This window comes from Pan troglodytes, chromosome 8 (assembly GCF_028858775.2).
Source record: "Pan troglodytes isolate AG18354 chromosome 8, NHGRI_mPanTro3-v2.0_pri, whole genome shotgun sequence".
Classification (NCBI taxonomy): domain Eukaryota; kingdom Metazoa; phylum Chordata; class Mammalia; order Primates; family Hominidae; genus Pan; species Pan troglodytes.
Window position 1 is genome coordinate 114,738,302 of NC_072406.2, and position 23,851 is coordinate 114,762,152.

Genomic DNA, 23,851 nt, shown 5'->3' on the forward strand with positions numbered 1-23,851 from the left:
TAATGAGTTTGGCTTCCAATACATTGAATTCAAGGTGCCTGTGGGACATCTGTGCAGACAGCATAGCCAGTTACACAGATCTGCAACCAGGAGGTGAGGATTTAGCCTGGAGATACTGACTGGGGAGTCATCAGCATGTAGATGGTAATAAAGCTCAGGAGTAAATGAGATAGCCCCAGGGTGTAGATTGGTAAGAGAAGAGGATGGAAAGCAGAACTCTGAAGACTGCCAACATTTATGAGATGGAAATTGGAGACATCTATGATTAGAAGATAAGAAGAAAACGACAAGCATGTGATATCTTACAAGTTAAGGGGAGTGTTCAAAAAAGACAAGAAGTGAGGAATTGTTTAGATTGTTTATCCTGGAGGTCACTGGTGAGGAGGTCAGAAAGGGCCCTCCAACTGCTTCCAAGCTAGACCTTCTTTCTTTGCACCATCCTTACAGCATGGAATTGAGGATTAAGGCTTAGAAGCCACTTTCTCCTTGTTTGTTCATTCATTCATTTATTCACATATTCACTTGCCCTGCATATAACCCCCCATGTGAAGAGATACAAAACACTAAAGACAGGCTCTGTCATCAGAGGATCAGGGACCCAGGAGTCATACTGAACTAGATTTCAATCTCAGTTCTACCATTTAGAACATAATCTTTGATGACTCCAAAATCCCTATCTCCAGGACAAACATCCCCACTGGGCCTGTATATACAATTGTCTCCTAACATTTCCATTGGGATATGAGCCAACTCAACTTAGAAAATCCCTTTACTCACCAGTCTGGGCAACATGGTGAAACCCTCACTCTACAAAAAAATACAAAAATTTAGCTGGGCTGTTTTGTGAGCTTGTAGTCCTAGCTACTCAGGTGGCTGAGGAGGTAGGATCACCTGAGCCTGGGAAGTTGAGGCTGCAGTGAGCCATGATTGCGCCACTGCACTCAAGCCAGGGCAACAGGGTGAAACCCTGTCTCGAAAAAAAAGAAAAGAAAAGAGAAAATAGAGAAGAAAAGAAAATACCCTTACTCAAATAATCTAATCCTATTCAATTTTCCCCTTTTTAGTAAATGGTGCTACCATCAGCCTTTTGTTGAGATCCAAATCCTAGGAATCATTTTTAAAACATTTTTGGAGGATAGAAGGGAAAAATATAGAGTATAAATATTATAGTATAGCCTGGCACGGAGGCTGACGCCTGTAATCCTAGCACTTTGGGAGGCCAAGGCAGCTGGATTACCTGAGGTCAGGAGTTTGAGACCAGCCTTACCAATATAGTGAAACCTTGTCTCTACTAAAAATACAAAATTAGCCAAGCGTGGTGGTGTGTGCCTGTAACCCCAGCTACTCAGGAGGCTGAGGCAGGAGAATCACTTGAACCCTGGAGGCGGAGGTTGGAGTGAGCCGAGATCACGCCATTGCACTCCAGCCCGAGCAACAAGAGTGAAACTTGTCTCAAAAAACAATAATTATAGTATATATAATATATGGTATATTATAGTATATATAATATATGGTATAGTATAGTATATATAATATATGGTATAATATATGGTATATTATAGTATATAATATATGGTATAGTATATATATGGTATAGTATATATAATATATGGTATGGTATATATAACATGGTATATTATAGCATATATAATATACACTATAAATACATATAATACATATAGTATATTTATACTATATACTTATCACCATATACTGTATATCCGATACTAGATATAATATGTACTATATATAATAGTATACTATACTTTTATAGTGTACTTATAATATATAGTATCTTATACTATACTTATATAGCACACTTATAATAAACGTACTATTATATAATATATAATAGATATATAAGGAAGGCCCTGTGTGTTCTGGCCCCTACCTTTCTTCCTGGACACATGGCCTTCTTTCTGTCCTGGAACCTGCCTGTTCTATTGCTTTTGCATTTGTTTTTTCTTCCGACTGGATCGCTCCTCCCCCAGGTTTCACCTATCTGACTCTTTGTGTGCATTCAGGTCCCAGCTCAAATGTCACTTTTTCAGAAAGCCTTTGTGTGAGCCTGTTATTCTCTATCACGTAAATTGTCCTCCGTGTATTTACGTTAAATTTTTTGTACGTTTTTCTGGGAATTCTCAGGGCCTAGAAAAATATTTTGTTAAAGATTTATTGACTGACCATTGACCTTGGCAAATTTTTAAGCCATGGTTTCCTTATTAACAGAGGAATAAATGCCTATCTTGCTAGGTAGTTTAAAGTGCCAGGGATGAAGTTAAAAGTATTAAGGACATCGGGAAATCTCCCCACACTGAACCTTTGCATTTCCCTGCTCAGTTCCACCGGACTGCTGAGCAGACCGACAAACGCTCCTTTCCCTCTGGGTAAAAAGAGCCACGGGTCTTCACTTCAGGCCCAGGAAGAGGTGGTCCCACTACGCCGTGGCATCATCGCTTTTTTAACAAGCGCGGAAAACCCCCTCCCATCCCAATGTTTAATGTACCGAAGTTTGTGAGAGTCACGTGAGACTCTCGGGTCTGCCCCGCCTTAGGGAGGTGGAGCCTCAGCTTGTGGGCCAATAGCAGGAGCAGCCTCCGGAACAGCCCCAACGCAACAGGGAAAGGGGGAGGAGCCGGGCTCCCGGCCCTGTAACTGTACTTCCGGAAAGCACGCCCCGCCCCTTCCCCCCCACCGCGCCCGTTTCTTTCGCCAGTGCCGGGTGGGCCGAACCGGCGGGTGCCGATTAAAGGCGCCGCCTGCCGCTTTCTCCTCGCCCCCCAGCGCCGCAGCTCTCCGACCCCTTCCCGAGTAGCGGGACCGGCCTTGATGTAGGGACACCACCCCCCGTCTCCTTCCGCCCCAGCCCGGGAGCTCGGCTCGCTGCAGCCCCTGGCCCTCCCGTTTCCCCACCCTGCCTGCCCCGCTCTGCTCCGAACCCATAGTATACGGCCGGCTGCGGACTCCCAGGCCGGGCCGTGGCGGGGGCGCCGGGACCCCCGAGTGCCCCTCCGGCTGGTCCCGCGGGCCGCGGCGGCGGCGAGGGCGCCCTTTCCTCCCCGCGCGGGTGACGGGGACGCACCCCCACCCCGGGGCGCCCCTTCGCGGGGGGAGAGCCGGGCCCGAGCAAGTCGAGGCAGGAAAGGGCCGCCACGGACTGCCCGGCCCGCCGATCGTTTTTATTATCGAGATTATTATTAAAAGGGGGCGGGGACCCCAGGACGCAGGGGAGGGGCTGGATACGCAGGTATTTTTATTAAACAGATTATTCCTGAAATAATAATACGCGCAAGATGGCTGAAGGTGGCTGTGATGAGAGTGTTGGGGTTGGGATTTTTTTCTTCCTCTTTTTTCTTTTTTGATCTGAGGATAAAGCTCTGAGGCGACAGCGGCTGCGGAGACCCTGCCCGAAGCGCCCTCCCCTCCCTTGAGAAGCCGCGGGCAGACAGACGGACCTCGGACCGAGCAACGGGCGCGGGCCCGCCCCGGACGCGTCGCCTGGGCAGCAGCCGGGGACCGCGGGCTCTCGCCTTTCTGCCGACTTCTTCCAATTCTCATCTTTTTTTATTTTTTGGACAGGACCGGGGTGGGTGGAGCAGAGGTGGAGAGAAATCGGGACTTGGCATTTTCTCCCTCTCTCTCTCCTAATTTGTTGGAGGCCGCCAGCCCTCCCCTTGGAAAAAAAAAATCCCACCAAAAAAAAAAAAAAAAAATCAGGAGCGAGAGGACGCCGCGGGGCCCTCAGCGAGCGCGCCCAGACCCCGGCCGCCGCCGCGGAGCCCAAGATGGCTGGGCGCTGAGGGTGGCGGCTCGGCCTGGCCCCGCCGCCGCAGGCTGGCTCCGACCGCAGCCCCGAGCCTTCCAGGCCCCAGCAGAGGCCGAGAAGAAAAGAAAGTGGGGGGGAGGGGGCCGGGGGGGCGAAGGGGGAGGGCCGGGGGAGGGGAGGGCCGGGAGCCGAGCCTCCTGTTCATTAGCAGTTGAGAAAAATTCCTTTCTAGTTTGATCAATCCTTGTTTTCCTCGGCAGAGCCCGGGCGCCCGCCCAGCGCGGAGACGGGCGCGCGGGGTCTCTCCGCGGCGGGGGCGCCGGGCCTCGGGGGAGCGCAGAAGTAGCCGCCCGGGGGTCAGGCCGGAGCGCCGCCGGGGCTTCTCCCTCCCTCCCTCGCCGGTTGCCTTTTTTTCCACTTCTCTCCCTCCCCCTTCCGTTTCTATTTGTGAAAGGAGGAGGAAGGCAGAGGCGGGCTGGTGTCTCTGGCCGGGGACTGGAATTTCATCTGAATGACTGCCCCTGCGCGCACGCAGCGCCCCGGAGTCGGCCCGCCCGCGCCCCGCAGCCCGCGCCCAGCCAGCCAGCCGGGGGACGCCTGCACCGTGGCCCGGGGACCGCCGGCCCGCCCCTCCCGCCCCGTCCGGATCTAGCAGCCCTCGGCGCGGCCGCCCTCGCCTCCTGGCCCCGCAGACCCCGGGCTCCGGCCCCTGCGAGGGAGGTGCGGCGCCGACGAGCCAGGCAGGAGCCGCCGCTGCCGCCGCCGCCGGAAGAAGTGTGCTGCTCCCAAGCTCCGTCTGCCGCGGGGCGCGCCCCAATGTCAGCCGCGGGGACGAGCGCAGGCCGCGGGCCGCCACTGCCCTAGCCGCGCCGACGGGGAGGCGGCCTCTTATATGGAATTTGGACCCCGGCGCTCCCCTCCAAGGCTGGAGTCCCGGCCGCGGCCCTGGCGCAGTCCGCCGCCTCCCGCTAGGCGCTCGGGAGGAGGAGGAGACGCAGCCCGCTGCGCGCGCGGCGTGAGGACCGCGGCTCCCTCCTCCGGGGGGCGGGCACGCGGAAGGCGCTGCTGACTGAGCGACCGTCGGGGCCGGCTGGGGCCGGAGCTCGGGGCTCGGTGGGCCTACAGCGGCTCCGGACGGACCCCCGGGGCTGGGGAGTCGGGGAGGCCTGCCCCGGCCCCCTGCCCGCGGCCGCCATGGCGGAGAATTGGAAGAACTGCTTCGAGGAGGAGCTCATCTGCCCTATCTGCCTGCACGTTTTCGTGGAGCCAGTGCAGCTGCCGTGCAAACACAACTTCTGCCGGGGCTGCATCGGCGAGGCGTGGGCCAAGGACAGCGGCCTCGTACGCTGCCCAGAGTGCAACCAGGCCTACAACCAGAAGCCGGGCCTGGAGAAGAACCTGAAGCTCACCAACATCGTGGAGAAGTTCAATGCCCTGCACGTGGAGAAGCCGCCGGCGGCGCTGCACTGCGTGTTCTGCCGCCGCGGCCCCCCGCTGCCCGCGCAGAAGGTCTGCCTGCGCTGCGAGGCGCCCTGCTGCCAGTCCCACGTGCAGACGCACCTGCAGCAGCCCTCCACCGCCCGCGGGCACCTCCTGGTGGAGGCGGACGACGTGCGGGCCTGGAGCTGCCCGCAGCACAACGCCTACCGCCTCTACCACTGCGAGGCCGAGCAGGTGGCCGTGTGCCAGTACTGCTGCTACTACAGCGGCGCGCATCAGGGACACTCGGTGTGCGACGTGGAGATCCGAAGGAATGAAATCCGGGCAAGTACCCTACGCGCGCGCGCGCGCACACACACACACACACACACACACAGTCCCTTCCTCTCTCCCGCCCCGGGACCACCCATCCCGACAGGCTGACTCTTGTGACATCAGGCCAGTGGCCCCTGGCCAAACTCTTCTCTGAAAGTTTGGGGACAGGGTCCTGGGAAGAAGGGCCCCGGGTCGCTACTTGGTACATTCTCGCACCTGTGCGCACAGGGTCCGTCTTCTGAGTGCTTTATGGGATTGGGGTGTGGGACCGTCAGGGGTAGAGTCTGGGTGTTGCTTTTCTGTGGTGCGCAGCTCCCTCCCCCAGTCTTGTTGCTGTAGGCCCTACGGGAAGTCACCGAGGCAGTGACCCCGGTCCTGCCTCTCCAGCTGCTGTTTATGTAATGAGTGTCCCGGTGCCGCTGCTGTGGCTGACATGATCCATGATGCTGGCATACCAATGAGGAAGTAAACAAAAGCAGCCATGTTAGTTTTCAGCGCTATTGGAAACACATTGCGGGGGGGGTGGGGGGAGTTTCCAGAGGGAGAGCAGAACTCCGGCCGTCTCTCTGGACAGCGCCTGGGCAGCCAGCGAGGCCCCGACAGCGGCTCCGCTATTTGGATTCCTCCCGAGAGCCGGCTCTCCGTGTGTGAGAATCGCTGCCCTGTGTGCCTGTGTGTCGCACGGGCCGCATGAACAAGCCTTCAAGTATCTGTCTTCATCATCCTGGCCCTTTCGCCTAGCACAGCCCTCTCGCCGCCCTCCCACATTTGGGGAGGGGAAGTGGAAGACGGAAAAAGAATCCTGTGGGTTTAAGGTTGAGCCGCCTTGAAATCTGGTTTCAGGCAGCTGGCTCCCCTGGGCTGCCGGCTGGGTGATTACGGAACCGCGTCCCCTCCCATTGTATACACCCTGCGGCCGCGGCCAATGTCAAACCGCCTCCCCCCTCAGGCCTCTGGGCCTGGTTTTGGAGCTGGACTGAGGCAATACTTCCGTCCCCTTCAGTGGAGGGGGCTCCTCCTAGGTCCCTCCCCAGTCCTCTGGCTTTCAGGGTTGAGTCATACCAAAATGAAGGGGTTGGCCTGACACCGAGGAGTCCTCTCTGAAGCCCCACCTTGGGGCCTGGGGCCTGGGTGTGATATCTGGGGGCTAGGCTGCACTCTGGTGGGACTGGGAGTGTCTCTGGGTGGGGATCCCTGGAGGTTAGTGGAGGCCAGTGCGGAGGCTGGCTATGAGGAAGCTCTGTTCAGGGCATGATTGGAGATGGGGCTGTTTCCTGTGTGGGGGGACCAGTCAGAATGAGTCACTGTTTAGCAATTAAAAAACATACACATACAACCAACAAAAGGCAGGAGGGCCACCACAGGCTGGGGCGGGGGCAGCAAATACGATTTGCTGTATAATTAGTTTCCAATCGGATGGACTAGCCCTGGGTTTGTGTGCCAGGATAGGCCTCTGGTTTCTTAAAGGAAGTGTGTCCTCCACCCCCTGTGTCCTCCATCCCTGTTCAGGGCAGGCACAGCCCACACTTTCCCCAGTATTGGGAAGCTGCTGCTATTAATAAAGATGGAAGGGCTGGGGGAGGAGGCCGGGAAAAGTGCAGAGGCAGGAGAAAGGAGGGCTGTCCAGTTCTGTCCTGGGATTGGCAGTGGAAAATGAGAGGAGGGGAAAGGAGATGTGGCTGAAAGGAACAGGGGAGGGGCAGCAACCTGGGCGATGGGCGGATGCCTGCCCGCACCCACAGTGCTGCTGTAGCTGGTCTGAGTTGTAGGGATGTCTTTAATTGGGGTGGGGGAGAAAACGTCATTATACCTGACTTGGTGTAGGAGGATAGCTTTAGGTGTCTGTGTTTTTGAATGTCTTTGAGACTGTGTGCTTCGCCCTCCAATGCACCTGTCTCCTGTCTCTACAGTTCAGGGCACAGGCAGGGGTGGGTGGGTGGCATGTGCATGCAGAGTATTCCCTGGGGTGCCCCCCAGCAGGCCCCTCATCTCCAGACTCGTGGATTGGATGGAAGCAGGCACTGAACTTTGTCGGCAACTCCGCAGGGTGTGTGTGTGCGTGTGTGTGTGTGCGCGTGCGCGTGCTTTCTTGTGCCTGGTGTGGGCAGGCTCAGAAGTAGTGGGTTGCATCAGGGCCAGATGTGCAATTCTGTGCCTTCAGCAGCTGTGCCCTGCAGTGGCAGCCTGAGCCTCATCCTTCTCCAGGTTCCCCCTCCCCAGGCCCCTGATTCTTTCTGGTGCCCCAGGCCACTGGGGTTGGAAACCCTTCAGTAGCCCAGTGTCACTCAAGTATGAGTTTGACTTATTGAATGTGGAGGAATAGGGGCCCTGCCTGCCCTCCCAGGAGGGAGAGGAGGGGGTGAGCCATAGGAACCTAAATGGAAGAACCCTCTGCACTCTCTGTAGGCCAAACAGGGGGAGTGGGTGGAGCGCTCTTCCTTGGCCCCTTTTCTCTTCCCGGAGGGAGTCTGCCTTAAAGGGCCTTTGCTGGTGTTGTGGGCGAGGGCCACAGAATTCCCCAGGATACAGGGGCAGAAGCACAGAGACCTGGCACCTGCCTTAAAATCTAGGCTCTGCTTCTTGTGCGTCCTCTTCTGCCCTCCCAGGGGGATTGCTGACATGCCTGTCAACTGGCTAGAAATAGGAAACTCTGATTAACCCCTCCCTGGTGGCCTCACCCTCATATACTTACAGCATTCACAGGTGCACATGGGCCATAGCCTAGAGCAGGGACCCAGCAGGAGGGCAAACAGGTCCTCCATCCATCCTGGGGAACTACAAGGGGGACTCTCAGAATCAGGCCCAAGCAGGTTGTTGCCCTAATCTTCCATTGGGAAGCCAGTGTATCGGCCACATTGCCCTGAGGCCTGGATACTCACTGGATGATCCCGAGACCATTGTCTAGGATGTGCCTAGATCCTAAATGTGCTCTCCCATGAGGCTGTGGGGAAGCTAAGGGCCCAAGATTTGGACATCCAGGTGGGCTCAGGTCTGGCAGTCCTGAGTGGTCAGACCCCTCCTAGCCCCCAGGTTCAGGGGTTCATCTAAGCATTGAAGGACTGGTGGGAGCTGGGGGGCATCCTTATCTCATGACCCCCCATGACATGGAAAGAAGACCCAAGAGCAGGCCTGGTTGCATGTGTGAGGGGCCTGCAGGTATGTGGTGCGTATGTGTCTATGCAGGTGTATCTGCTTGAGTCTTGTGCAGTTACGGTTGTGTTTCTGCATCGTCCCTGGTGTCCCAGAGCAAGGCTGGACATGTTGCTAGGACCCTGTTCCTTGCATTTTCAGAGGTTCAGAGTCAAGAAGAGGTTCTCTGGGGGAGGAGATCCCACTGCTTGGGCCAGTGTGGGGTTTGCCCCTGCTTGGAGTGAGGGTATCCTGTGCGCATTGCCGGTGGCTGGAGGGGTCACCCTGAGACCCTGGAGGGAATCCTGGGTTTCCTCTCCATTTATCTGTCTCTGAGTACGCAGTGAGAGTGAGGGCTGGCTCTACTGGGGCTGGTGCTGAGGCTGGGGCTGCAGCCTGACTCCAGCAGTGCAAACCTCACTGCTCCCTCTCCCTACAGCAGACCATACTCCTGCAGGGGTATGTGTGTGTGCACGCACATGTGTTTGTGGTGTGACGGTCATGTGGCCCCTTCTTTGGCCACCCCCGAGTCTTCGTGGAAGGAGGCCCTGGCTTGGCTTTCTCCGTTGCCCGTGAAAGGGAGCCTCAGGCAGAGGCCCAGCTGCCCACCCCTACCCCAGGATCCTGCTGACATGGCCAGGCACCTGTCATGCACACACTATTATTACTCTGCCTCCTGCGTCCCTGGGTGGCTGCACATCCGTGTCTGTCTGCAGGTGTGTGTGTGTGCGTGCATGTGTAGCCAGCACGTCTGGGTCGTGTATCTTGGATGTGACTGATCTTTTTGCATCTCACATGGGTGTCTCTGAGAAGGCGCAGCCTGCCTGACTTCAGTCCCTAGTTGCGCAGCCGTGTCTGCCTGCCGGGCTTGCTGAGTGCCTGCGAGTTGAAGTTGAGTGTGCCTTCCTGACAGTTGGCAGCACTACTGTGCTGCTGTGTGAGTGCCCGCTCAGGTGATCCTTGCTTGGTGGCTGTGAGTTTGTCAGGGGTCCTGGGACTTCCCCCTGTGGTGGGGTTGTTGGGGAAAGGAGGGAAAGATGGGCTTCCCCTTGGGGTGAGCCTGTGGCGGGTATTGGAGGTAGGAGCTGAAAGGGTCCTGCGCTGTTGTGTTGGGTGCAGTCTGGCGAGGCGGAGCAAGCCCGGCTTGGGCCCCTGCCCCGGGCCGAGCAGGCTGGCCTGGCTGGCCTCCTCCCTGGCTCTGGGAAATCCTTCCTTTCCCGGCTGGCCTGGCATTCAAAGCCAGACAAAGGGGGGCTTTCTCTCTCGCCTCTTTGTTCTGCTGCCCCAGAGCGCTGCTCTCTGCATGGCAAAAGCTAATTCCACTCTGCAGCTGGGAAGCCCTCTCTGGGGTCTGCCGGGCTCGCATCTGAGGTGCTGCCTCTCTCCTTGCCCTGGCGCCTGCCCTGGAGCCCCTTCCCTCTGCAGCTTGTGGTTTCCCCAGCCTGGGGTTCAGTTCACATGATAGCCCAAGGCAGTGGCTTGAGGCATGGAAAGGGGGTTTAGGGCAGGCAGAAGCTTTTCTGAGGAAAGGGGAGAGTGCTATGGGCGCAGAGACCCAGGGAGAGATGGGGACAGGGACCAGGGGGAGGAATAGGGGAGGGTTAGGATGGGGTGGCTCTGAGAAGGGGGCTGGAGCCAGAGCTGGAGCTGGCCGGACAGGGACCTAAGCAGGAAGAGGCTGCCCAGCCCCCTCTTCTTGCCCCTCCCTGCCCTGCCCCTCCCACCATCACAGGGGCTTCTGGAGCTAGCCATGGTCTTGTCTGAAAACCTAGGGACTGCCTCTGTCCCAGTCCCTGGGGCCCTGTTTCCTCCTGACCTTGTTTCTCTTCAAGGTTGACTTGAGGGTTTTATTATTATTATTTATTAACTTTTATACAGCCCAGAGTCCCCAAGCCTCACCCGTCTGCCCAGTCTAGTCTGGCATCAAAAATGGCAGCTGGCCTGGCCAGTCAGTCTCCAGAGGGACATGAGGCTTTCCTGGGGCAGGAATGTAGGGGCTCAGGGTTCGCTGCTCCAGGCCGGGAGGGGAGTCAGAGGAAGCAGCGGCAAAGCTGAGGAGTGGGGGCCCAGGTGGTGGAGGGTGGGAATGGCGGCTCCTGATTCTTCATGCTTTTGTCCTCACAGGCCCCGGGCAGATCACCAAAGGCCTGAGGCCCGACAGGCAGGGCTGGGGGTGTGAAGGTCCTCCCTGGGCCCCACCTAGTCCCAGTCTCCCTGGTGGCCTGGGGCCTCCAGAGCTTCTAGCCCAGGCCACGTTCCACTCTGCTCTGCTCCTGCGTGCTCCAGTGTACGCAGTCCAGGCCATGCACTGCTGTGGGGGGATGGGGCGGTGGCATGTGTAAGGTGCCTCCAGCCCACCTGCCTGCGCAGAGTACTTGCTCTGAACTGAGCTGGGAAATCTGGTCGGATCTCAGCTATGGGTTTTTCCCAGGTGGGAAGTGGGGCCTTGGCTCTTAGCCATTCCCTGGGGAGGCAGGTGGGGGTTGGGATGGAAAGGAGGCTGCTGGTGGTGGGGGGTCTGGGCCTTGCTTCCTCTGCTCCCTGTCTTCCAGCATTTTCTAGTGTCTTGGCAACCTGATTTGCTCATTCGGTGAACTGGGGTGGGGTCGTGAAGGGGACGGCAGGCAGGTATTTCCCATCTTCCTTCCAGTTTCCCAGGCTTGAAGTGGCAGCAGCTCCCACTGTTCTCCCAGGCGCTGTCTGTAGCAGGAGTTGGCCCTGAGGGAGAGCAGGCCAGGCCAGTGCAGCCCCCCGGACTCCTCCCTGGCTGGCAGCCCCCCGGACTCCTCCCTGGCTGGCACCCCCTGGCCAGCCTCCTTCCTCTTCCTGCTCTCACTCCAACCCCTGCAGCAGAGACAGGAGCCCAGTGGCCTCAGCAGCAGGAGGGGGAAATGAAACCCTCCCACCTGCTAGGGACTGTGTGGCCTGGGCTGGTGTCCCACCCAGAGTGCCTGGGACAGACAGAAGCTTGGGAAGACCCTGCCGGCTCCCAGGGTAGAAGTGCTGCCAGGGGAGACTGAGGAAAGCCCGGAAGAAGAGGGAAGGGGCTGAGCCCCACCCCCCCAGGACTGGACAGGAAGGCCCTCCCTCTGCTGTGCCCTGAGGGGTCACTCCCTGGGCATCAGCAAGGGATGGGGCAAACGGGCACCCACCAGCCTGCGGGGTGGGTGTGGACAGCTCAGTTCCTGTCCCCAAGGAAGCTGCGCTGGGACCTTGGAGCTGCCTCTTTCCTACCCCTCCCCTGGGACTCACCTGAGTCCTCCCTGAACCAGCTCCTGGTGGGTTTGGTCGTGGAGAAGCAGCCATGCAGTAAGCCCGTGGTGTGAGATGTGTGGGGCCAGCAGGGCCTTTCAGATGTCCTGGGCACTGGATGGAGGGATCAGCCTGGACTCTGAAGAGCACCTGGGGGGCCCTGTCCTCCTGAGGGTGGGCTTGGGGCAACCAGCAGGCAAGAATTTGAGGGCCAATTGTTCCAGGGGAGGTCAGCGGGCCTGATGTTCCCAGAGTGTCCTGGCCACCTCGCCATCGTGCCAGGCCTCTTGCCATTGTCTGGGGCCTCCAGGAGGTCCAGCCTTCCTGTGAGGGGGTTGGGTCAAGTGCCTTTGCACCTCTGGCTGTGCCCGCCAGCATACCTGAGGCGGGCTCGGGGCTCAGGTGGCAAGGTATTCCCATGTGCGTGCGCAGCTTTGTGCCAGGTGCCCCTGCGCCTGCCCACTTATGCTGTGTGTGCTGTCGGGCTCTGACCCTTGGGCTGGCAGCAGATTCCTGTGCCTCTTGGTGCTTCTGGGGGCAGGGCAAGGTCTCCCAGGCCTGATTCTTTTAGAGGTCCTGTCCTGGGTCACTGAAAGGTTAAGTTGTGTGTGGGCCCCCTGCACCCAGCTTATAAGGTGAAAGCCTCACCCCCACACTTCCTCCTGCTCCCAGGGTTCTGGTTTTTTCCACAGTAGCCTCCAACACAAAATAGGGTCAGGCTGAAGTCTGTGGTGGGCCTTGGTTTGCCCCTACGTAAAATGGGCTGGCGGGGTGAGGAAGGGATTGATGGCAGCTTGTCTTCGGGGAGCCAGCTGGGAGTGGCTGGGATGGGAGTCATGGGGTTGAACTGGAGGGTTACTTTGAGGCCCCCACAGAGGAAGAAAGAGAACCACTCCTTGCAGCATGACAGTTACTGTGAATGTCTGTGGTTACACAGAGCTGCTTTGCAAATTTTAGTTTGTGTATGGAACCCATGGGCTTATTGAGTGAATTTGTTATGCATCTCAGGCCGCCCAGGCCTTTGTGTGGCCTGCCTCTGAAGGAAGGTGGAGAAAGACAGCAGCAAATCCCCATTCTTAAGAGGCCCCGTGTCTTGTAGGGAGATGAGACCATGGTTTGTGAGGCAATTAGAAGACTCCAGAATAGTGCTGTCTAATAGAACTTCTGCATGATGGTAACATTTTGTAACTTTAGTATCTGAGACTAGTGATACGTAGGTACTGGGCACTTGAAATGAGGCTGGTGCATGAGGAACTGATACTTTAACTTTTTTTTTTTTTTTTTGAGACAGACTTTCGCTCTTGTTGCCCAGGCTGGAGTGCAATGGCGCGATCTTGGCTCGCTACAGCCTTCGTCTCCCGGGTTCAAGTGATTTTCCTGCCTCAGCCTCCTGAGTAGTTGCAATTACAGGCATGCACCACCTTGCCCAGCTAATTTTGTATTTTTAGTAGAGATGGGGTTTCTCCATGTTAGGCTGGTCTCGAACTCCCGACCTCAGGTGATCCGCCTGCCTCGGCCTCCCAAAGTGCTGGGATTACAGGCATGAGCCACAGCACCTGACCTTATTTTTTATTTTTTGTTAACTTGGACTTAAATAGCCACATATGACTAGTGGCTACCATATTGGACAGCACACCTGAAAGGGAGGGCAGAATGGGACAGCCCCACCCCGTAGCCAGGACAGGGAGGGACCTGCACAGGCTCAGAGCAGGGGTCATGGAAAGTTTCCTAGAGGAGTGGGGACTTCAGTTGGGCCTTGAAGGATAGACAGGGGAGGGAGGAGGCACTGTGGGCTGCAGAAGAATGTACCTAGAGCTACAGGGAGTTTCCATGTGTGGAGGGTTGGGGACAGGATACCAGCCCAGCTGGCTGGAAGAGTCAGGGTGTAAAAGAGCCTTCATTGCCATGCTAAAGTAGTTGATAGGACGGAGTCACGGAGAGTTTTTGAGCAGGGGAGAGAGCCTGTCTAAAAAGGCATATCTGGTGAGAGGAGGGCAGGAGAGATGGAGTGACTGGCAGGAAAGGGGTTGTGGGGACAGGAGATTATGAGCTGAGAAGAGCACTTTGGTCCAGCACCTTCCAGCAGCCTGGCCTCAGGTCTTAGGAGACCTCAAATCTCCTTTCTGCCTGGGTCCCACTGAGGGGGCTGAGGGAGCTAGCCAGGACTCCAGAGTCCTAGCTCTCAGTCTTAAGAACAAGGGAGGGGGTGACTGGCCTGATGCCCCCTAATGTAAGGCGAGGGTAAAGTGAGATCTTTGGACTGGGACAGAGGTTCATGTGGCTATGGAAGGGAATTTGACCCCCTGCATCTTAGGGTACTCATCTCTTAGAGGATGCTCCCCAGGGAGAGGCAGCACAGCCTGGGTAAGAACGGACCCTGCTGCCAGATCACCTGTGTTTGTGCCCAAGCTCTGCGATTTACAAGCTGTGTGACTGTGGACAAATTACTTAACCTCTCTAGGCCTCAGTTTCCTCTTCTGTGAAATGAGAATAATGATAGTACTTATCTCATGACATTACTGGGATGATTAGATAAATCTGTACAGGAAAAGTGTTTAGAACAGAGGTTGGTGTAGCCCTGCCCTCAGAAAGCTCAGGGTTTAAATATGCATGGGGGCTGGGCATGGTGGCTCACGCCCATAATCCCCGCACTTTGGGAGGCCGAGGCGGGCAGATCATTTGAGGTCAGTAGTTTGAGACCAGCCTGGCCAACATGGTGAAACCCCGTCTCTACTAAAACTACAAAAAAATTAGCTGGGCGTTGTGGCGCACGCCTGTAATCCCAGCTACTCGGGAGGCTAAGACAGGAGAATCACTTGAACCGGGGAGGCGGAGGTTACAGTGAGCCGAGATCGCACCACTGCACTCCAGCCTGGGCAACAGAGTGAGAATCCATCTAAAAAAATAATAAGATAAATAAATATGCATGGGAAGCTATTCTGGGGAGAGCTGGGAATAGGCCCCTGGGATTGGAGGGGGGCCAAAGGGGCTGGGTAGCAGAGGCTTGGTGCCATCGGGTCAAAGGATCCATAGGATGCATGTGTTGTGTAGAGGGAAGCATGGGTCAGGGTTGGAGCCGCAGTCCCTCTGATACTCCCACCCAAATGTCCCTGCAGAAGATGCTCATGAAGCAGCAGGACCGGCTGGAGGAGCGAGAGCAGGACATTGAGGACCAGCTGTACAAACTCGAGTCAGACAAGCGCCTGGTGGAGGTAGCTAAGCCCAAGGCCATGCTGCGGGGTGGGGGTGGCTTGAGCGCAGGGCTTTGGGTGAGTTCCTTACTAAGGATTGATTGTGTAGCCCTATGCCAGAACCACTCCATCAGTCATTCAATCAACTGCCCGTGATGCCCACTGGTGCCAGGGGATGCTGGCCCAGAGCCCTGTGCTACCAGTGGGGAACTGGCAGGTCAGACCTTGCCCTTGGGAGCCTGGGGCAGCCTGGTGACTTAGGGTTCTAGGATGTGAGATGGGTAAGAGGGGGGGAAACCAAAGGTTTCCAGTGCTTACCTGCCTGCCCACTCCTGCCCTCTGTACTCGCAGGAGAAAGTGAACCAACTGAAGGAGGAAGTTCGGCTGCAGTACGAGAAGCTGCACCAGCTGCTGGACGAGGACCTGCGGCAGACAGTGGAGGTCCTAGACAAGGCCCAGGCCAAGTTCTGCAGCGAGAACGCAGCGCAGGCGCTGCACCTCGGGGAGCGCATGCAGGAGGCCAAGAAGCTGCTGGGCTCCCTGCAGCTGCTCTTTGATAAGACGGAGGATGTCAGCTTCATGAAGGTGGGCTGGGCTCAGGACCAGGCTGGTGGCACCCAGAGGGCCATTTCCAAATTGGGATCTGCAGTTTCCTGCACCTGTAGCTCACATGCCCTTACCTTTGGAGCCAGCATGCATGGGTTCAAATCCACCTGCCTGCTCTTTCTAGCACTGTGACCTTGGGCAAGTCATAGGTACATCCCGGGCCTTGTTCCCTCACCTACGAAGTGGTGTTGATGATACAGGTCTACTATTCTTTATCCACAATTCCACATTTATAAACATCTCTGGAAACTAACAAATTTTGGCATCTAATTTAACAGCAAAAATTGACCTAAACTGATGTTAGGCAATTTATGGTCTTTATCTTGCTTAGTATGAAAATTCAAACATTTTGCTGCAGAAATGTTGATGTATTAGATTGTTGTGTCTTGCTGGGGATGATAATGTAATATATGATACAGGCACTGTATTCTCCGTCTAAAATCCAAAAAATTCCAAATTCCAAAACACATCTGGCCCCAAAGACTTGAGCTAAAACAGTGTGGGCCTGCAGAGCCCTTCTCCTCGGGTATGGATGAAGTTATGGATGCACAGAAAGCACTTACAATGCCTGGGTCACGTGGCAAGAGCTCAGTAAATGTTAGCTCTTCTTCCGCAAATGGCCACCCCCACCCCTGCCACTTTCTGTCCAGAATGAGAGGATCCACCCAGCCTGGGGGAGGCTCAGGGGGGGCAGCTTTTGTCTTCCCCTCTCCCCGGGCTCTCCCTGGACTGCCTTTTCCACTGACTTGACTCTTTTCTCTCCCCAACAGAACACCAAGTCTGTGAAAATCCTGATGGACAGGTAAGCTGAGGGCCCTAGCCCTCCCGGGGGCACATCCTGGGGAGGGCAGGGGGGCCAGGCCCATGGCAGGGAGGTAGGGCGGGCTCACCGGTGATGCCTCCTCACAGCAGATGCCCCGTCCACTGCCCCCAGGACCCAGACCTGCACGAGCAGCAGCCTTTCCCCCCCTAAGATCGGCCACCTGAACTCCAAGCTCTTCCTGAACGAGGTGGCCAAGAAGGAGAAGCAGCTGCGGAAAATGCTAGAAGGTGAGGGTGGGGTGTTCCGCCGAAGGGAGACAGGGACCTTTGGGGAGGGGTTCAGCGCCACAGCCTTCCCTCCAAGAGGCAGTGTGGCCCAGTCTGGGAGACCTGTCCTCATATCCAGGCTTTGCCACTTGTAGCTGTGGGACAGTGGATAAGCAACATGACCTCCCCAGCCTCCATTTCTTCAGCTTAAAGTGGGGATATAACTATTCTGTACCTCCTAGTGGCAGAGGAGCAAGCATCATCTGAGATATAACATTCTTGGGCCTCTAGGTGTCAATGGTCCCCAGGTCCAACCCAGGGAGAGGAGGCCTGGGTTGCTTGGGGTGGGAGCTTTGGCGACTTTTGCCCCAACTCTCCACAGGCCCCTTCAGCACGCCGGTGCCCTTCCTGCAGAGTGTCCCCCTGTACCCTTGCGGCGTGAGCAGCTCTGGGGCGGAAAAGCGCAAGCACTCAACGGCCTTCCCAGAGGCCAGTTTCCTAGAGACGTCGTCGGGCCCTGTGGGCGGCCAGTACGGGGCGGCGGGCACAGCCAGCGGTGAGGGCCAGTCTGGGCAGCCCCTGGGGCCCTGCAGCTCCACGCAGCACTTGGTGGCCCTGCCGGGCGGCGCCCAACCAGTGCACTCAAGCCCCGTGTTCCCCCCATCGCAGTATCCCAATGGCTCCGCCGCCCAGCAGCCCATGCTCCCCCAGTATGGCGGCCGCAAGATTCTCGTCTGTTCTGTGGACAACTGTTACTGTTCTTCCGTGGCCAACCATGGCGGCCACCAGCCCTACCCCCGCTCCGGCCACTTTCCCTGGACAGTGCCCTCGCAGGAGTACTCACACCCGCTCCCGCCCACACCCTCCGTCCCCCAGTCCCTTCCCAGCCTGGCGGTCAGAGACTGGCTTGACGCCTCCCAGCAGCCCGGCCACCAGGATTTCTACAGGGTGTATGGGCAGCCGTCCACCAAACACTACGTGACGAGCTAACGCCACGCAGGCGGCGGGGTGCTGGGGAATCTTCCTCCCCAGCCCCCGGGCTCGGGAGTTATGCATCCAGAGACCTGCCCTTCTACCTTCCTCGCCTCCCCTCTTCCTCATTCCATTGCCCCAGGTCTTTTCCTTTTGGATTTTGTTTTGGTTTTGGCTTTGTTTTTGATTTTTTTTTATTATGAATCTCCTGGACGCAGAGGTTTGACAGTGGGAGCTGGCCTGGGCCAGGACCGCAGGTGGCCCTGGAGATGGGAAAGTGTCTGTGTCGAGGCGCTGAGCTCTCTCTCTGTTTCTCCTTTTTTCCTCTACTCCTTCCCCTTCACACCCCCGTGGCTGGAAGGAACCTCGGCTTCCCTGAAAGCTTGGGGGTCCCACCCTTCTTACCCCACCCGGGAGGAACGCCCAGGGCCCCGGGCTTGTTTCTCCTCTTGTTTTCCTTTTGGGCAGTTTGATCACTGATCGAGTAAGGAATGACCTTTAGATTGTGCGACTTTTGTTTTTGTTTTTTTAAATTTTTTTAAACCAAGAATGATTTCTCCTGCTTCCTTCTCCTCACCATCTTCCCAGACGGAGTTCAAAGGCCACTTCTCAAGCAGCTTTTGGCACCTTCAGCCTCAGAGTGGAATCTTTTAAAGACAGGACCCCTATGTCCAGGAAAGGGGAAAAGGAACTTTGCCAATGATAGTGACCACAGCAAAAGCAAATAATAATAATATTAATAATAATAAAGAGAAATAAAATAATAAAATAAAAAACAATAGCACAGCCCTTGTTGAGGTCAGCAGGGAGGAGGGGCTGCCCGGAGTTGGGTCCTTGCCTGGATTTTGACACAGCACCTTCCTGTAGTGAGCACTTTGTATGAATCGTGGACTTCCTGTTCTCAAGGCGCAGGTATTTATTCTGTATCTGTCTAGAGCACACACCAAAATCCAACCTTCTAATAAACATGATGGCGCAGTCCCACTCCCTGCCTCGCCTGTTCCCCTATCCCCCCCAGGCCTGGGATCTTCAGGCATCGGTGTGGGGAGGGGCCCCTGCCCTCCTTGCCTTGATTTTGCTCCCCTGGGTCCAGCTGGTTCCAGGCCTGTGAATGTCAGTTCGTCGGGCACTGACTCCGTCTGCTCTTGGCCTTGGGTTCATTTGACAAATATTTGCCCAGGGCCTCCCAGGCCCAGCCCCATGCCACCTGGGCCCCGGCATCTCTTTGAGGTTCTGCCAATGTGCTCTTAGCTGAGGACAAAGGAGGAACACCTTTCTATGAGTCTTGCAAAGTTTACCTCCTTCAGGCCACAAATATTTGAGTGCACACTACGTGCCAGGCACTGTGCAGGGCTGCAGGCATAGAGACAGAATGTAATCTAGCTGGGCCTTGGACCCCATAGGGAGAGGGGACCACTCAGGTCCATACTTCCTTTGGTCTTGGGGCTTTGGCCTTGGGAGGGGTGGAGGTGGGGTGGCAAGATGAAAAAGACATCCTGCCCCCATCCACTTCGGCAGAGCTTCTCAAAGTCTCAAGCATGTCTTGGGAGCTTGTTAAAAGGGCTGATTCCTTGCTGTGGCTCACGCCTGTAATCCTGACATTTTGGGAGGCCAAGGCAAATTGCTTGAGCTCAGGGGTTTGAGACCAGCCTGGGCAACATGTCGGAACCCTGTTTCTACAAAAAATACAAGAATTAGTTGGGCGTGGTGGGGCACACCACACCTGTGGTCCCAGCTACTCTGGGACTGAGGTGGGAGAACTGCTTGAGCCTGGGAGGCAGAGGTTGCAGTAGGTCTAGATCAAGTCACTGCACTCCAGCCTGTGCAACAAAGCAACAGAGCAAGACCCTGTCTCAAAAAAAAAAAAAAAAAAAAAAAAAAAGGGTAAGGGTGCTGAGTCCTGAGGCCTAGCTTAGACTCATTGGGAATCTCTGAGAGCCCAGGAATTTGCATTTTTAACTCTATTCTCCCATATCCTGGGTTTAGAGAAGTGCTGCCATTGTGGTGGTCAGGGTCCTCCCTGCTGCTTGTCACAGAGGCCACTGCGGGGAGAGGAAGCTGGGACACCCCAAGGCCCTTCTCTGGAGAGGGGCCTCACCTTCAAAAAGGCTCCGGTTGTTGCCTGATGCTCTGCACAGAGCTGTAAGTCTGCAGCCCATGCACTTCTGTAATCTGCTGGGTGCCTAGTTATCTTTCTTCTTGTTTGGGCAGAATCCGGGCCTGAATGCCACCCACCCCAGGAAGCCCAGGACAAGGCAGACAGCCTTATAAAGTCCCATTCCTGCCAGGCGCGGTGGCTCATGCCTGTAATCCCAGCACTTTGGGAGGCTGAGATGGGCGGATCACCTGAGGTCGGGAGTTCGAGACCAGCCTGGTCAATGTGGTGAAATTTCATCTCTACTAAAAATACAAAAATTAGCCAGCATGGTGGTGGGCGCCTGTAGTCCCAGCTACTCAGGAGGCTGAGGCAGGAGAATCGCTTGAACCTGGGAGGCAGAGGTTGCAGTGAGCCGAGATCGTGCCACTGCACTGCAGCCTGGGTGACAGAGCCAGACTCCATCTCAAAAAAAAAAAAAAAAAAGTCCCATGCCAGTGGTCCAAGCCTCACTGACCCCTAGCCACCCCTCCCCTCAGAAAAATAAAGGCTTGCCGAGCACGTTGGCTCATGCCTGGAATCCCAGCAGTTTGAAAGGCCAAGGTGGATGGATCACTTGAGTTCAGGAGTTCAAAACCAGCCTGGGCCACATGGTGAAACCCCATCTCTACTAAAACGAAAAATTAGCCAGGCGTGGTGCCACGGGCCTGTGGTCCTAGCTACTCTGGAGGCTGAAGTGGGAGGATTGCTTGATTGAGGCTGGGAGGTGGAGGTTGCAGTGAGCTGAGATCTTGCCACTGCACTCCAGCCTGGGCAACAGAGCAAGATCCTGTCTCAAAGAAAAAAAAGAAAAATAAAGACTTTGGGGCTGGCCAGACCAAACCATAGCCTTGGTCTTGCTAACTGCCTCCGCCTTCCTGCCCTGAGGGAGTAGAGGATGACTCGGGTGGGGTGGTGGACCCTTGCTTCATCGTTCCCCTTCCCAGTGTGGCAGGGAGCCAGGAGCAGTATGACAACAGCTGGCCTCCCCCTTCCCTCCCCGTGCACCTGTTTGGGGCTAAAGGGAGTGGGGAAATGACTGGAACACAGTGCCCCTCCAGCCCAGGGTGCAGGATGCCTGGGGGCAGGTGCCGGTGGACAGTCACTTCACTCCACTCACATCTGCTTCTGTCTCACTGTCCCTTTCTCCAGTTCTCAGGAGCCCTGAGACATCCCCCGTGCCAAGAGTTGGAAGCCAAGATAAAAAGCTGCCTAATTTCTTTCCCACTTGGCCTAGTTTTGTTTTGGCTGAGGGGAGAGGCCCTTTCCCCAGGTGCGTCAATCCACTGAGATGTGGAGGGGACATTCTGGTGGGAATGGGATGGGCTTGAGCCCCTCCATGTCCCAGCTTTGAAGCCCAATCCAGACAATGACACGCTCAGGCACACATCTATAGGTGAAGCAGCAGCTGCCCAGAGTTGGCTTGGGCGGGGGTCCCTAGGCAGCCAGGGAAGCAGGGAGACGCTAACCCACCCAGCTGTCCCCAGCCACCCAGCTGTCCCTGGCTTTGTAGGAGCAGCTGTCACCCAGCTCCCAAAAGGGTTGGGGCAGAGGAGGCCCAGAAAGAGCTGGGGCTGCCCCAGGGAACAGGCTTATTCAGAAGTCATCGGAGGGGCCTTCTCTGCCCTGAACTGGTGGCCCCTTGGAGGGCTGGCTGCAGCCACAGGTGCCCCAGTGCCCAGCCCTCCCCTCCTGCCTTCCCCCAAAGGCCATCACGCCTCCCCTTTCTGGGAAGGGTTGGGGATCTGACCACGTCTCCCTACCCCACAGACTGGGGCCGACAGCTCCTGTGGCCCAGATGTGCTGAGCCCACAGCGAGGCCACCGCGAGGGAGGGGGTGGGGGTGGTTTCCTCTGCTGCCTGCCCGCCCCAGCTCTTTCATGTTGCCGCCCTCCCCATCCTAGCCCGGAGCCAAGCAGCTGGGCCGCTCCTGCCCCCTCCCTCGGCCTCGCTCCCAGCTGTCTTTGGGGTGGGGCAGGGCAGCTGGGGAACAGCTGCAAGGCAGGAGCCTGGGGGGTGATGGGTGCCCCCTGCAACTGCCGGAAACGGTCTTTGGGCCAAGAAGGGAGTCTGAAGGGTGGGGGTGGAGAGGGCGAGGCCTAGGGGATGATCGGCTCCACCCCTTCTCCCAGCGCATCTGGCCAGGAGACCCCAGCTCAAAGCCCCCTCCAGCTTCAAAGGGCACCCTGGGGTGGGAGGCAGGAGACGAGGGTGGATGCCCTGACCCACTGAGTCCGCACCCCAGGGCCCCTCTCTCCAAGCTGTGACCTCACCTCAGGGTTCTTAACAGGCCCTGCTAACACTCTCCCACTCAGATCCTGTCATTGTCACCATGGCCTTCCTAAGACACCCTCGTCTTCTCCCATCCGAGGGTGGGGGAGAACCAATTCGATTCGCAACTTCAGGACCCAGGACCCATCTAGCCGCCTGGGGGATTCCCTACCCCACCTCTGCAGCCTGTAAATTCTGGGGGAGGAGGCCCTGGAGGGAGGATCAGAGGCATGTCCTTCCCCAACCTCCCACTCTGGCCTACTAAGAAATGGGAGCAGGGCTGACCCTATGAAAGTGTGGGAGGTGAAGGAGCTGGAGTCGTGATCCCTGGGTATCCCCAGACAGACATCACCACACTACAGCCCCTCTTCTAAGGTGATCCCAGCACTTTGGGAGGCTGAAGCAGGAGGATCCCTTGATGAGACCAGCATGGGCAGTATAAGGAGATCCTGTCTCTATAAAAAATTAAAATATTAGGCTGGGCGCGGTGGCTCATGCCTGTAATCCCAACACTTTGGGAGGCCAAGGCAGGCGGATCACTTGAGGTCAGGAGTTCGAGACCAGCCTGGCCAACATGGTGAAAGCCCAACTCTACTAAAAATTAAAAAAATTATCTGGGCCGGGCACGGTTGTTCACACCTGTAATCCCAGCACTTTGGGAGGCCGAGGCAGGCAGATTACGAGGTCAGGAGATGGAGACCATCTTGGCCAACATGGTGAAACCCTGTCTCTACTAAAATACAAAAAATTAGCTGGGCGTGAAGGCACATGCCTGTAATTCCAGCTACTTGGGAGTCTGAGGCAGGGGAATCGCTTGAACCTGGGAGGCGGAGGTTGCATTGAGCAGAGATCGTGCCACTGCACTCCAGCCTCGGGACAGAGCAAGACTTCCTCTCAAAAAAAAAAAAAAAATTATCTGGGTGTGGTGGTGGGCACCTGCAATCGCAGCTACTGGGGAGCCTGAGGCAGGAGAATCGCTTGAACAGGGGAGGCGGAGGTTGCAGTGAGCCGAGATGGCGCCATTGCACTCCAACTGGGGTGACAGCGCGAGACTCCATATCAAAAAAAAAAAAAAAGGTCAGCACGGTGGCTCACGCCTGTAATCCCAGCACTTTGGGAGGCTGAGGCGGGAGGATCACGAGGTCAAGAGATCGAGACTATCCTAGCTAACACAGTGAAACCCCGTCTCTACTAAAAATACAAATAATTAGCCGGGCGTGGTGGCCTGCACTTGTAGTCCTGGCTACTCGGGAGGCAGAGGCAGGAGAATGGTGTGAACCCAGGAGGCAGAGCTTGCAGTGAGCCGAGATCGTGTCACTGCACTCCAGCCTGGGCCACAGAGCAAGACTGTGTCTCAAAAACAAAACAAAACAAAACAAAACAAAAACCCACAAAAAATTAAAAATTTAACCTGACGTGCTGGCATGTGTCTGTGGTCCCAGCTACTCAGGAGGCTGAGGCAAGAGGATCACTTGAGTGCTGGAGGATCCCTTGAGCCTGGGAGGTCAAGGCTGCAGTGAGCTGTGATTGCACCACTGAACTCCAGCCTGGACGACAGAGCGAGACCCTGTCTCAAGTAAATAAAATAAAATAAAATAAAATAAAATAAAATAAAATAAAATAAAATAAAATAAAATAAAATAAAATAAATAAAATAAAATAATAAAATAAAATAAAAGGCCTGGCATGGTGCCTTATGCCTGTAATCCCAGCACTTTGGGAGGCCGAGGCAGGTGGATTGCCTGA

The 23,851-nt window shown here is 56.2% G+C and overlaps 1 protein-coding gene across 1 annotated transcript; it reads left to right on the top strand.

Moving 5' to 3' along the window:
• Positions 1 to 4,750: 4,750 nt before the first annotated feature.
• TRIM8 (tripartite motif containing 8) lies at positions 4,751 to 18,684 on the top strand. Its single transcript, XM_016919254.4, has 6 exons — positions 4,751 to 5,530; positions 15,019 to 15,114; positions 15,445 to 15,678; positions 16,470 to 16,501; positions 16,634 to 16,749; positions 17,111 to 18,684. Exons 1-6 carry the CDS (start codon positions 4,961 to 4,963, stop codon positions 17,716 to 17,718), a joined length of 1,656 nt encoding a protein of 551 aa, XP_016774743.1. The 5' UTR covers positions 4,751 to 4,960; the 3' UTR covers positions 17,719 to 18,684.
• Positions 18,685 to 23,851: the final 5,167 nt, after the last annotated feature.

Coding starts and splice junctions, on each gene's coding strand:
- TRIM8 (XM_016919254.4), top strand. CDS start 4,961: ATGGCGGAGAATTGGAAGAACTGCTTCGAGGAGGAGCTCATCTGCCCT. Junction 5,531..15,018: donor TCCGAAGGAATGAAATCCGG/GCAAGTACCCTA, acceptor ATGTCCCTGCAG/AAGATGCTCATGAAGCAGCA. Junction 15,679..16,469: donor AGGATGTCAGCTTCATGAAG/GTGGGCTGGGCT, acceptor TCTCCCCAACAG/AACACCAAGTCTGTGAAAAT.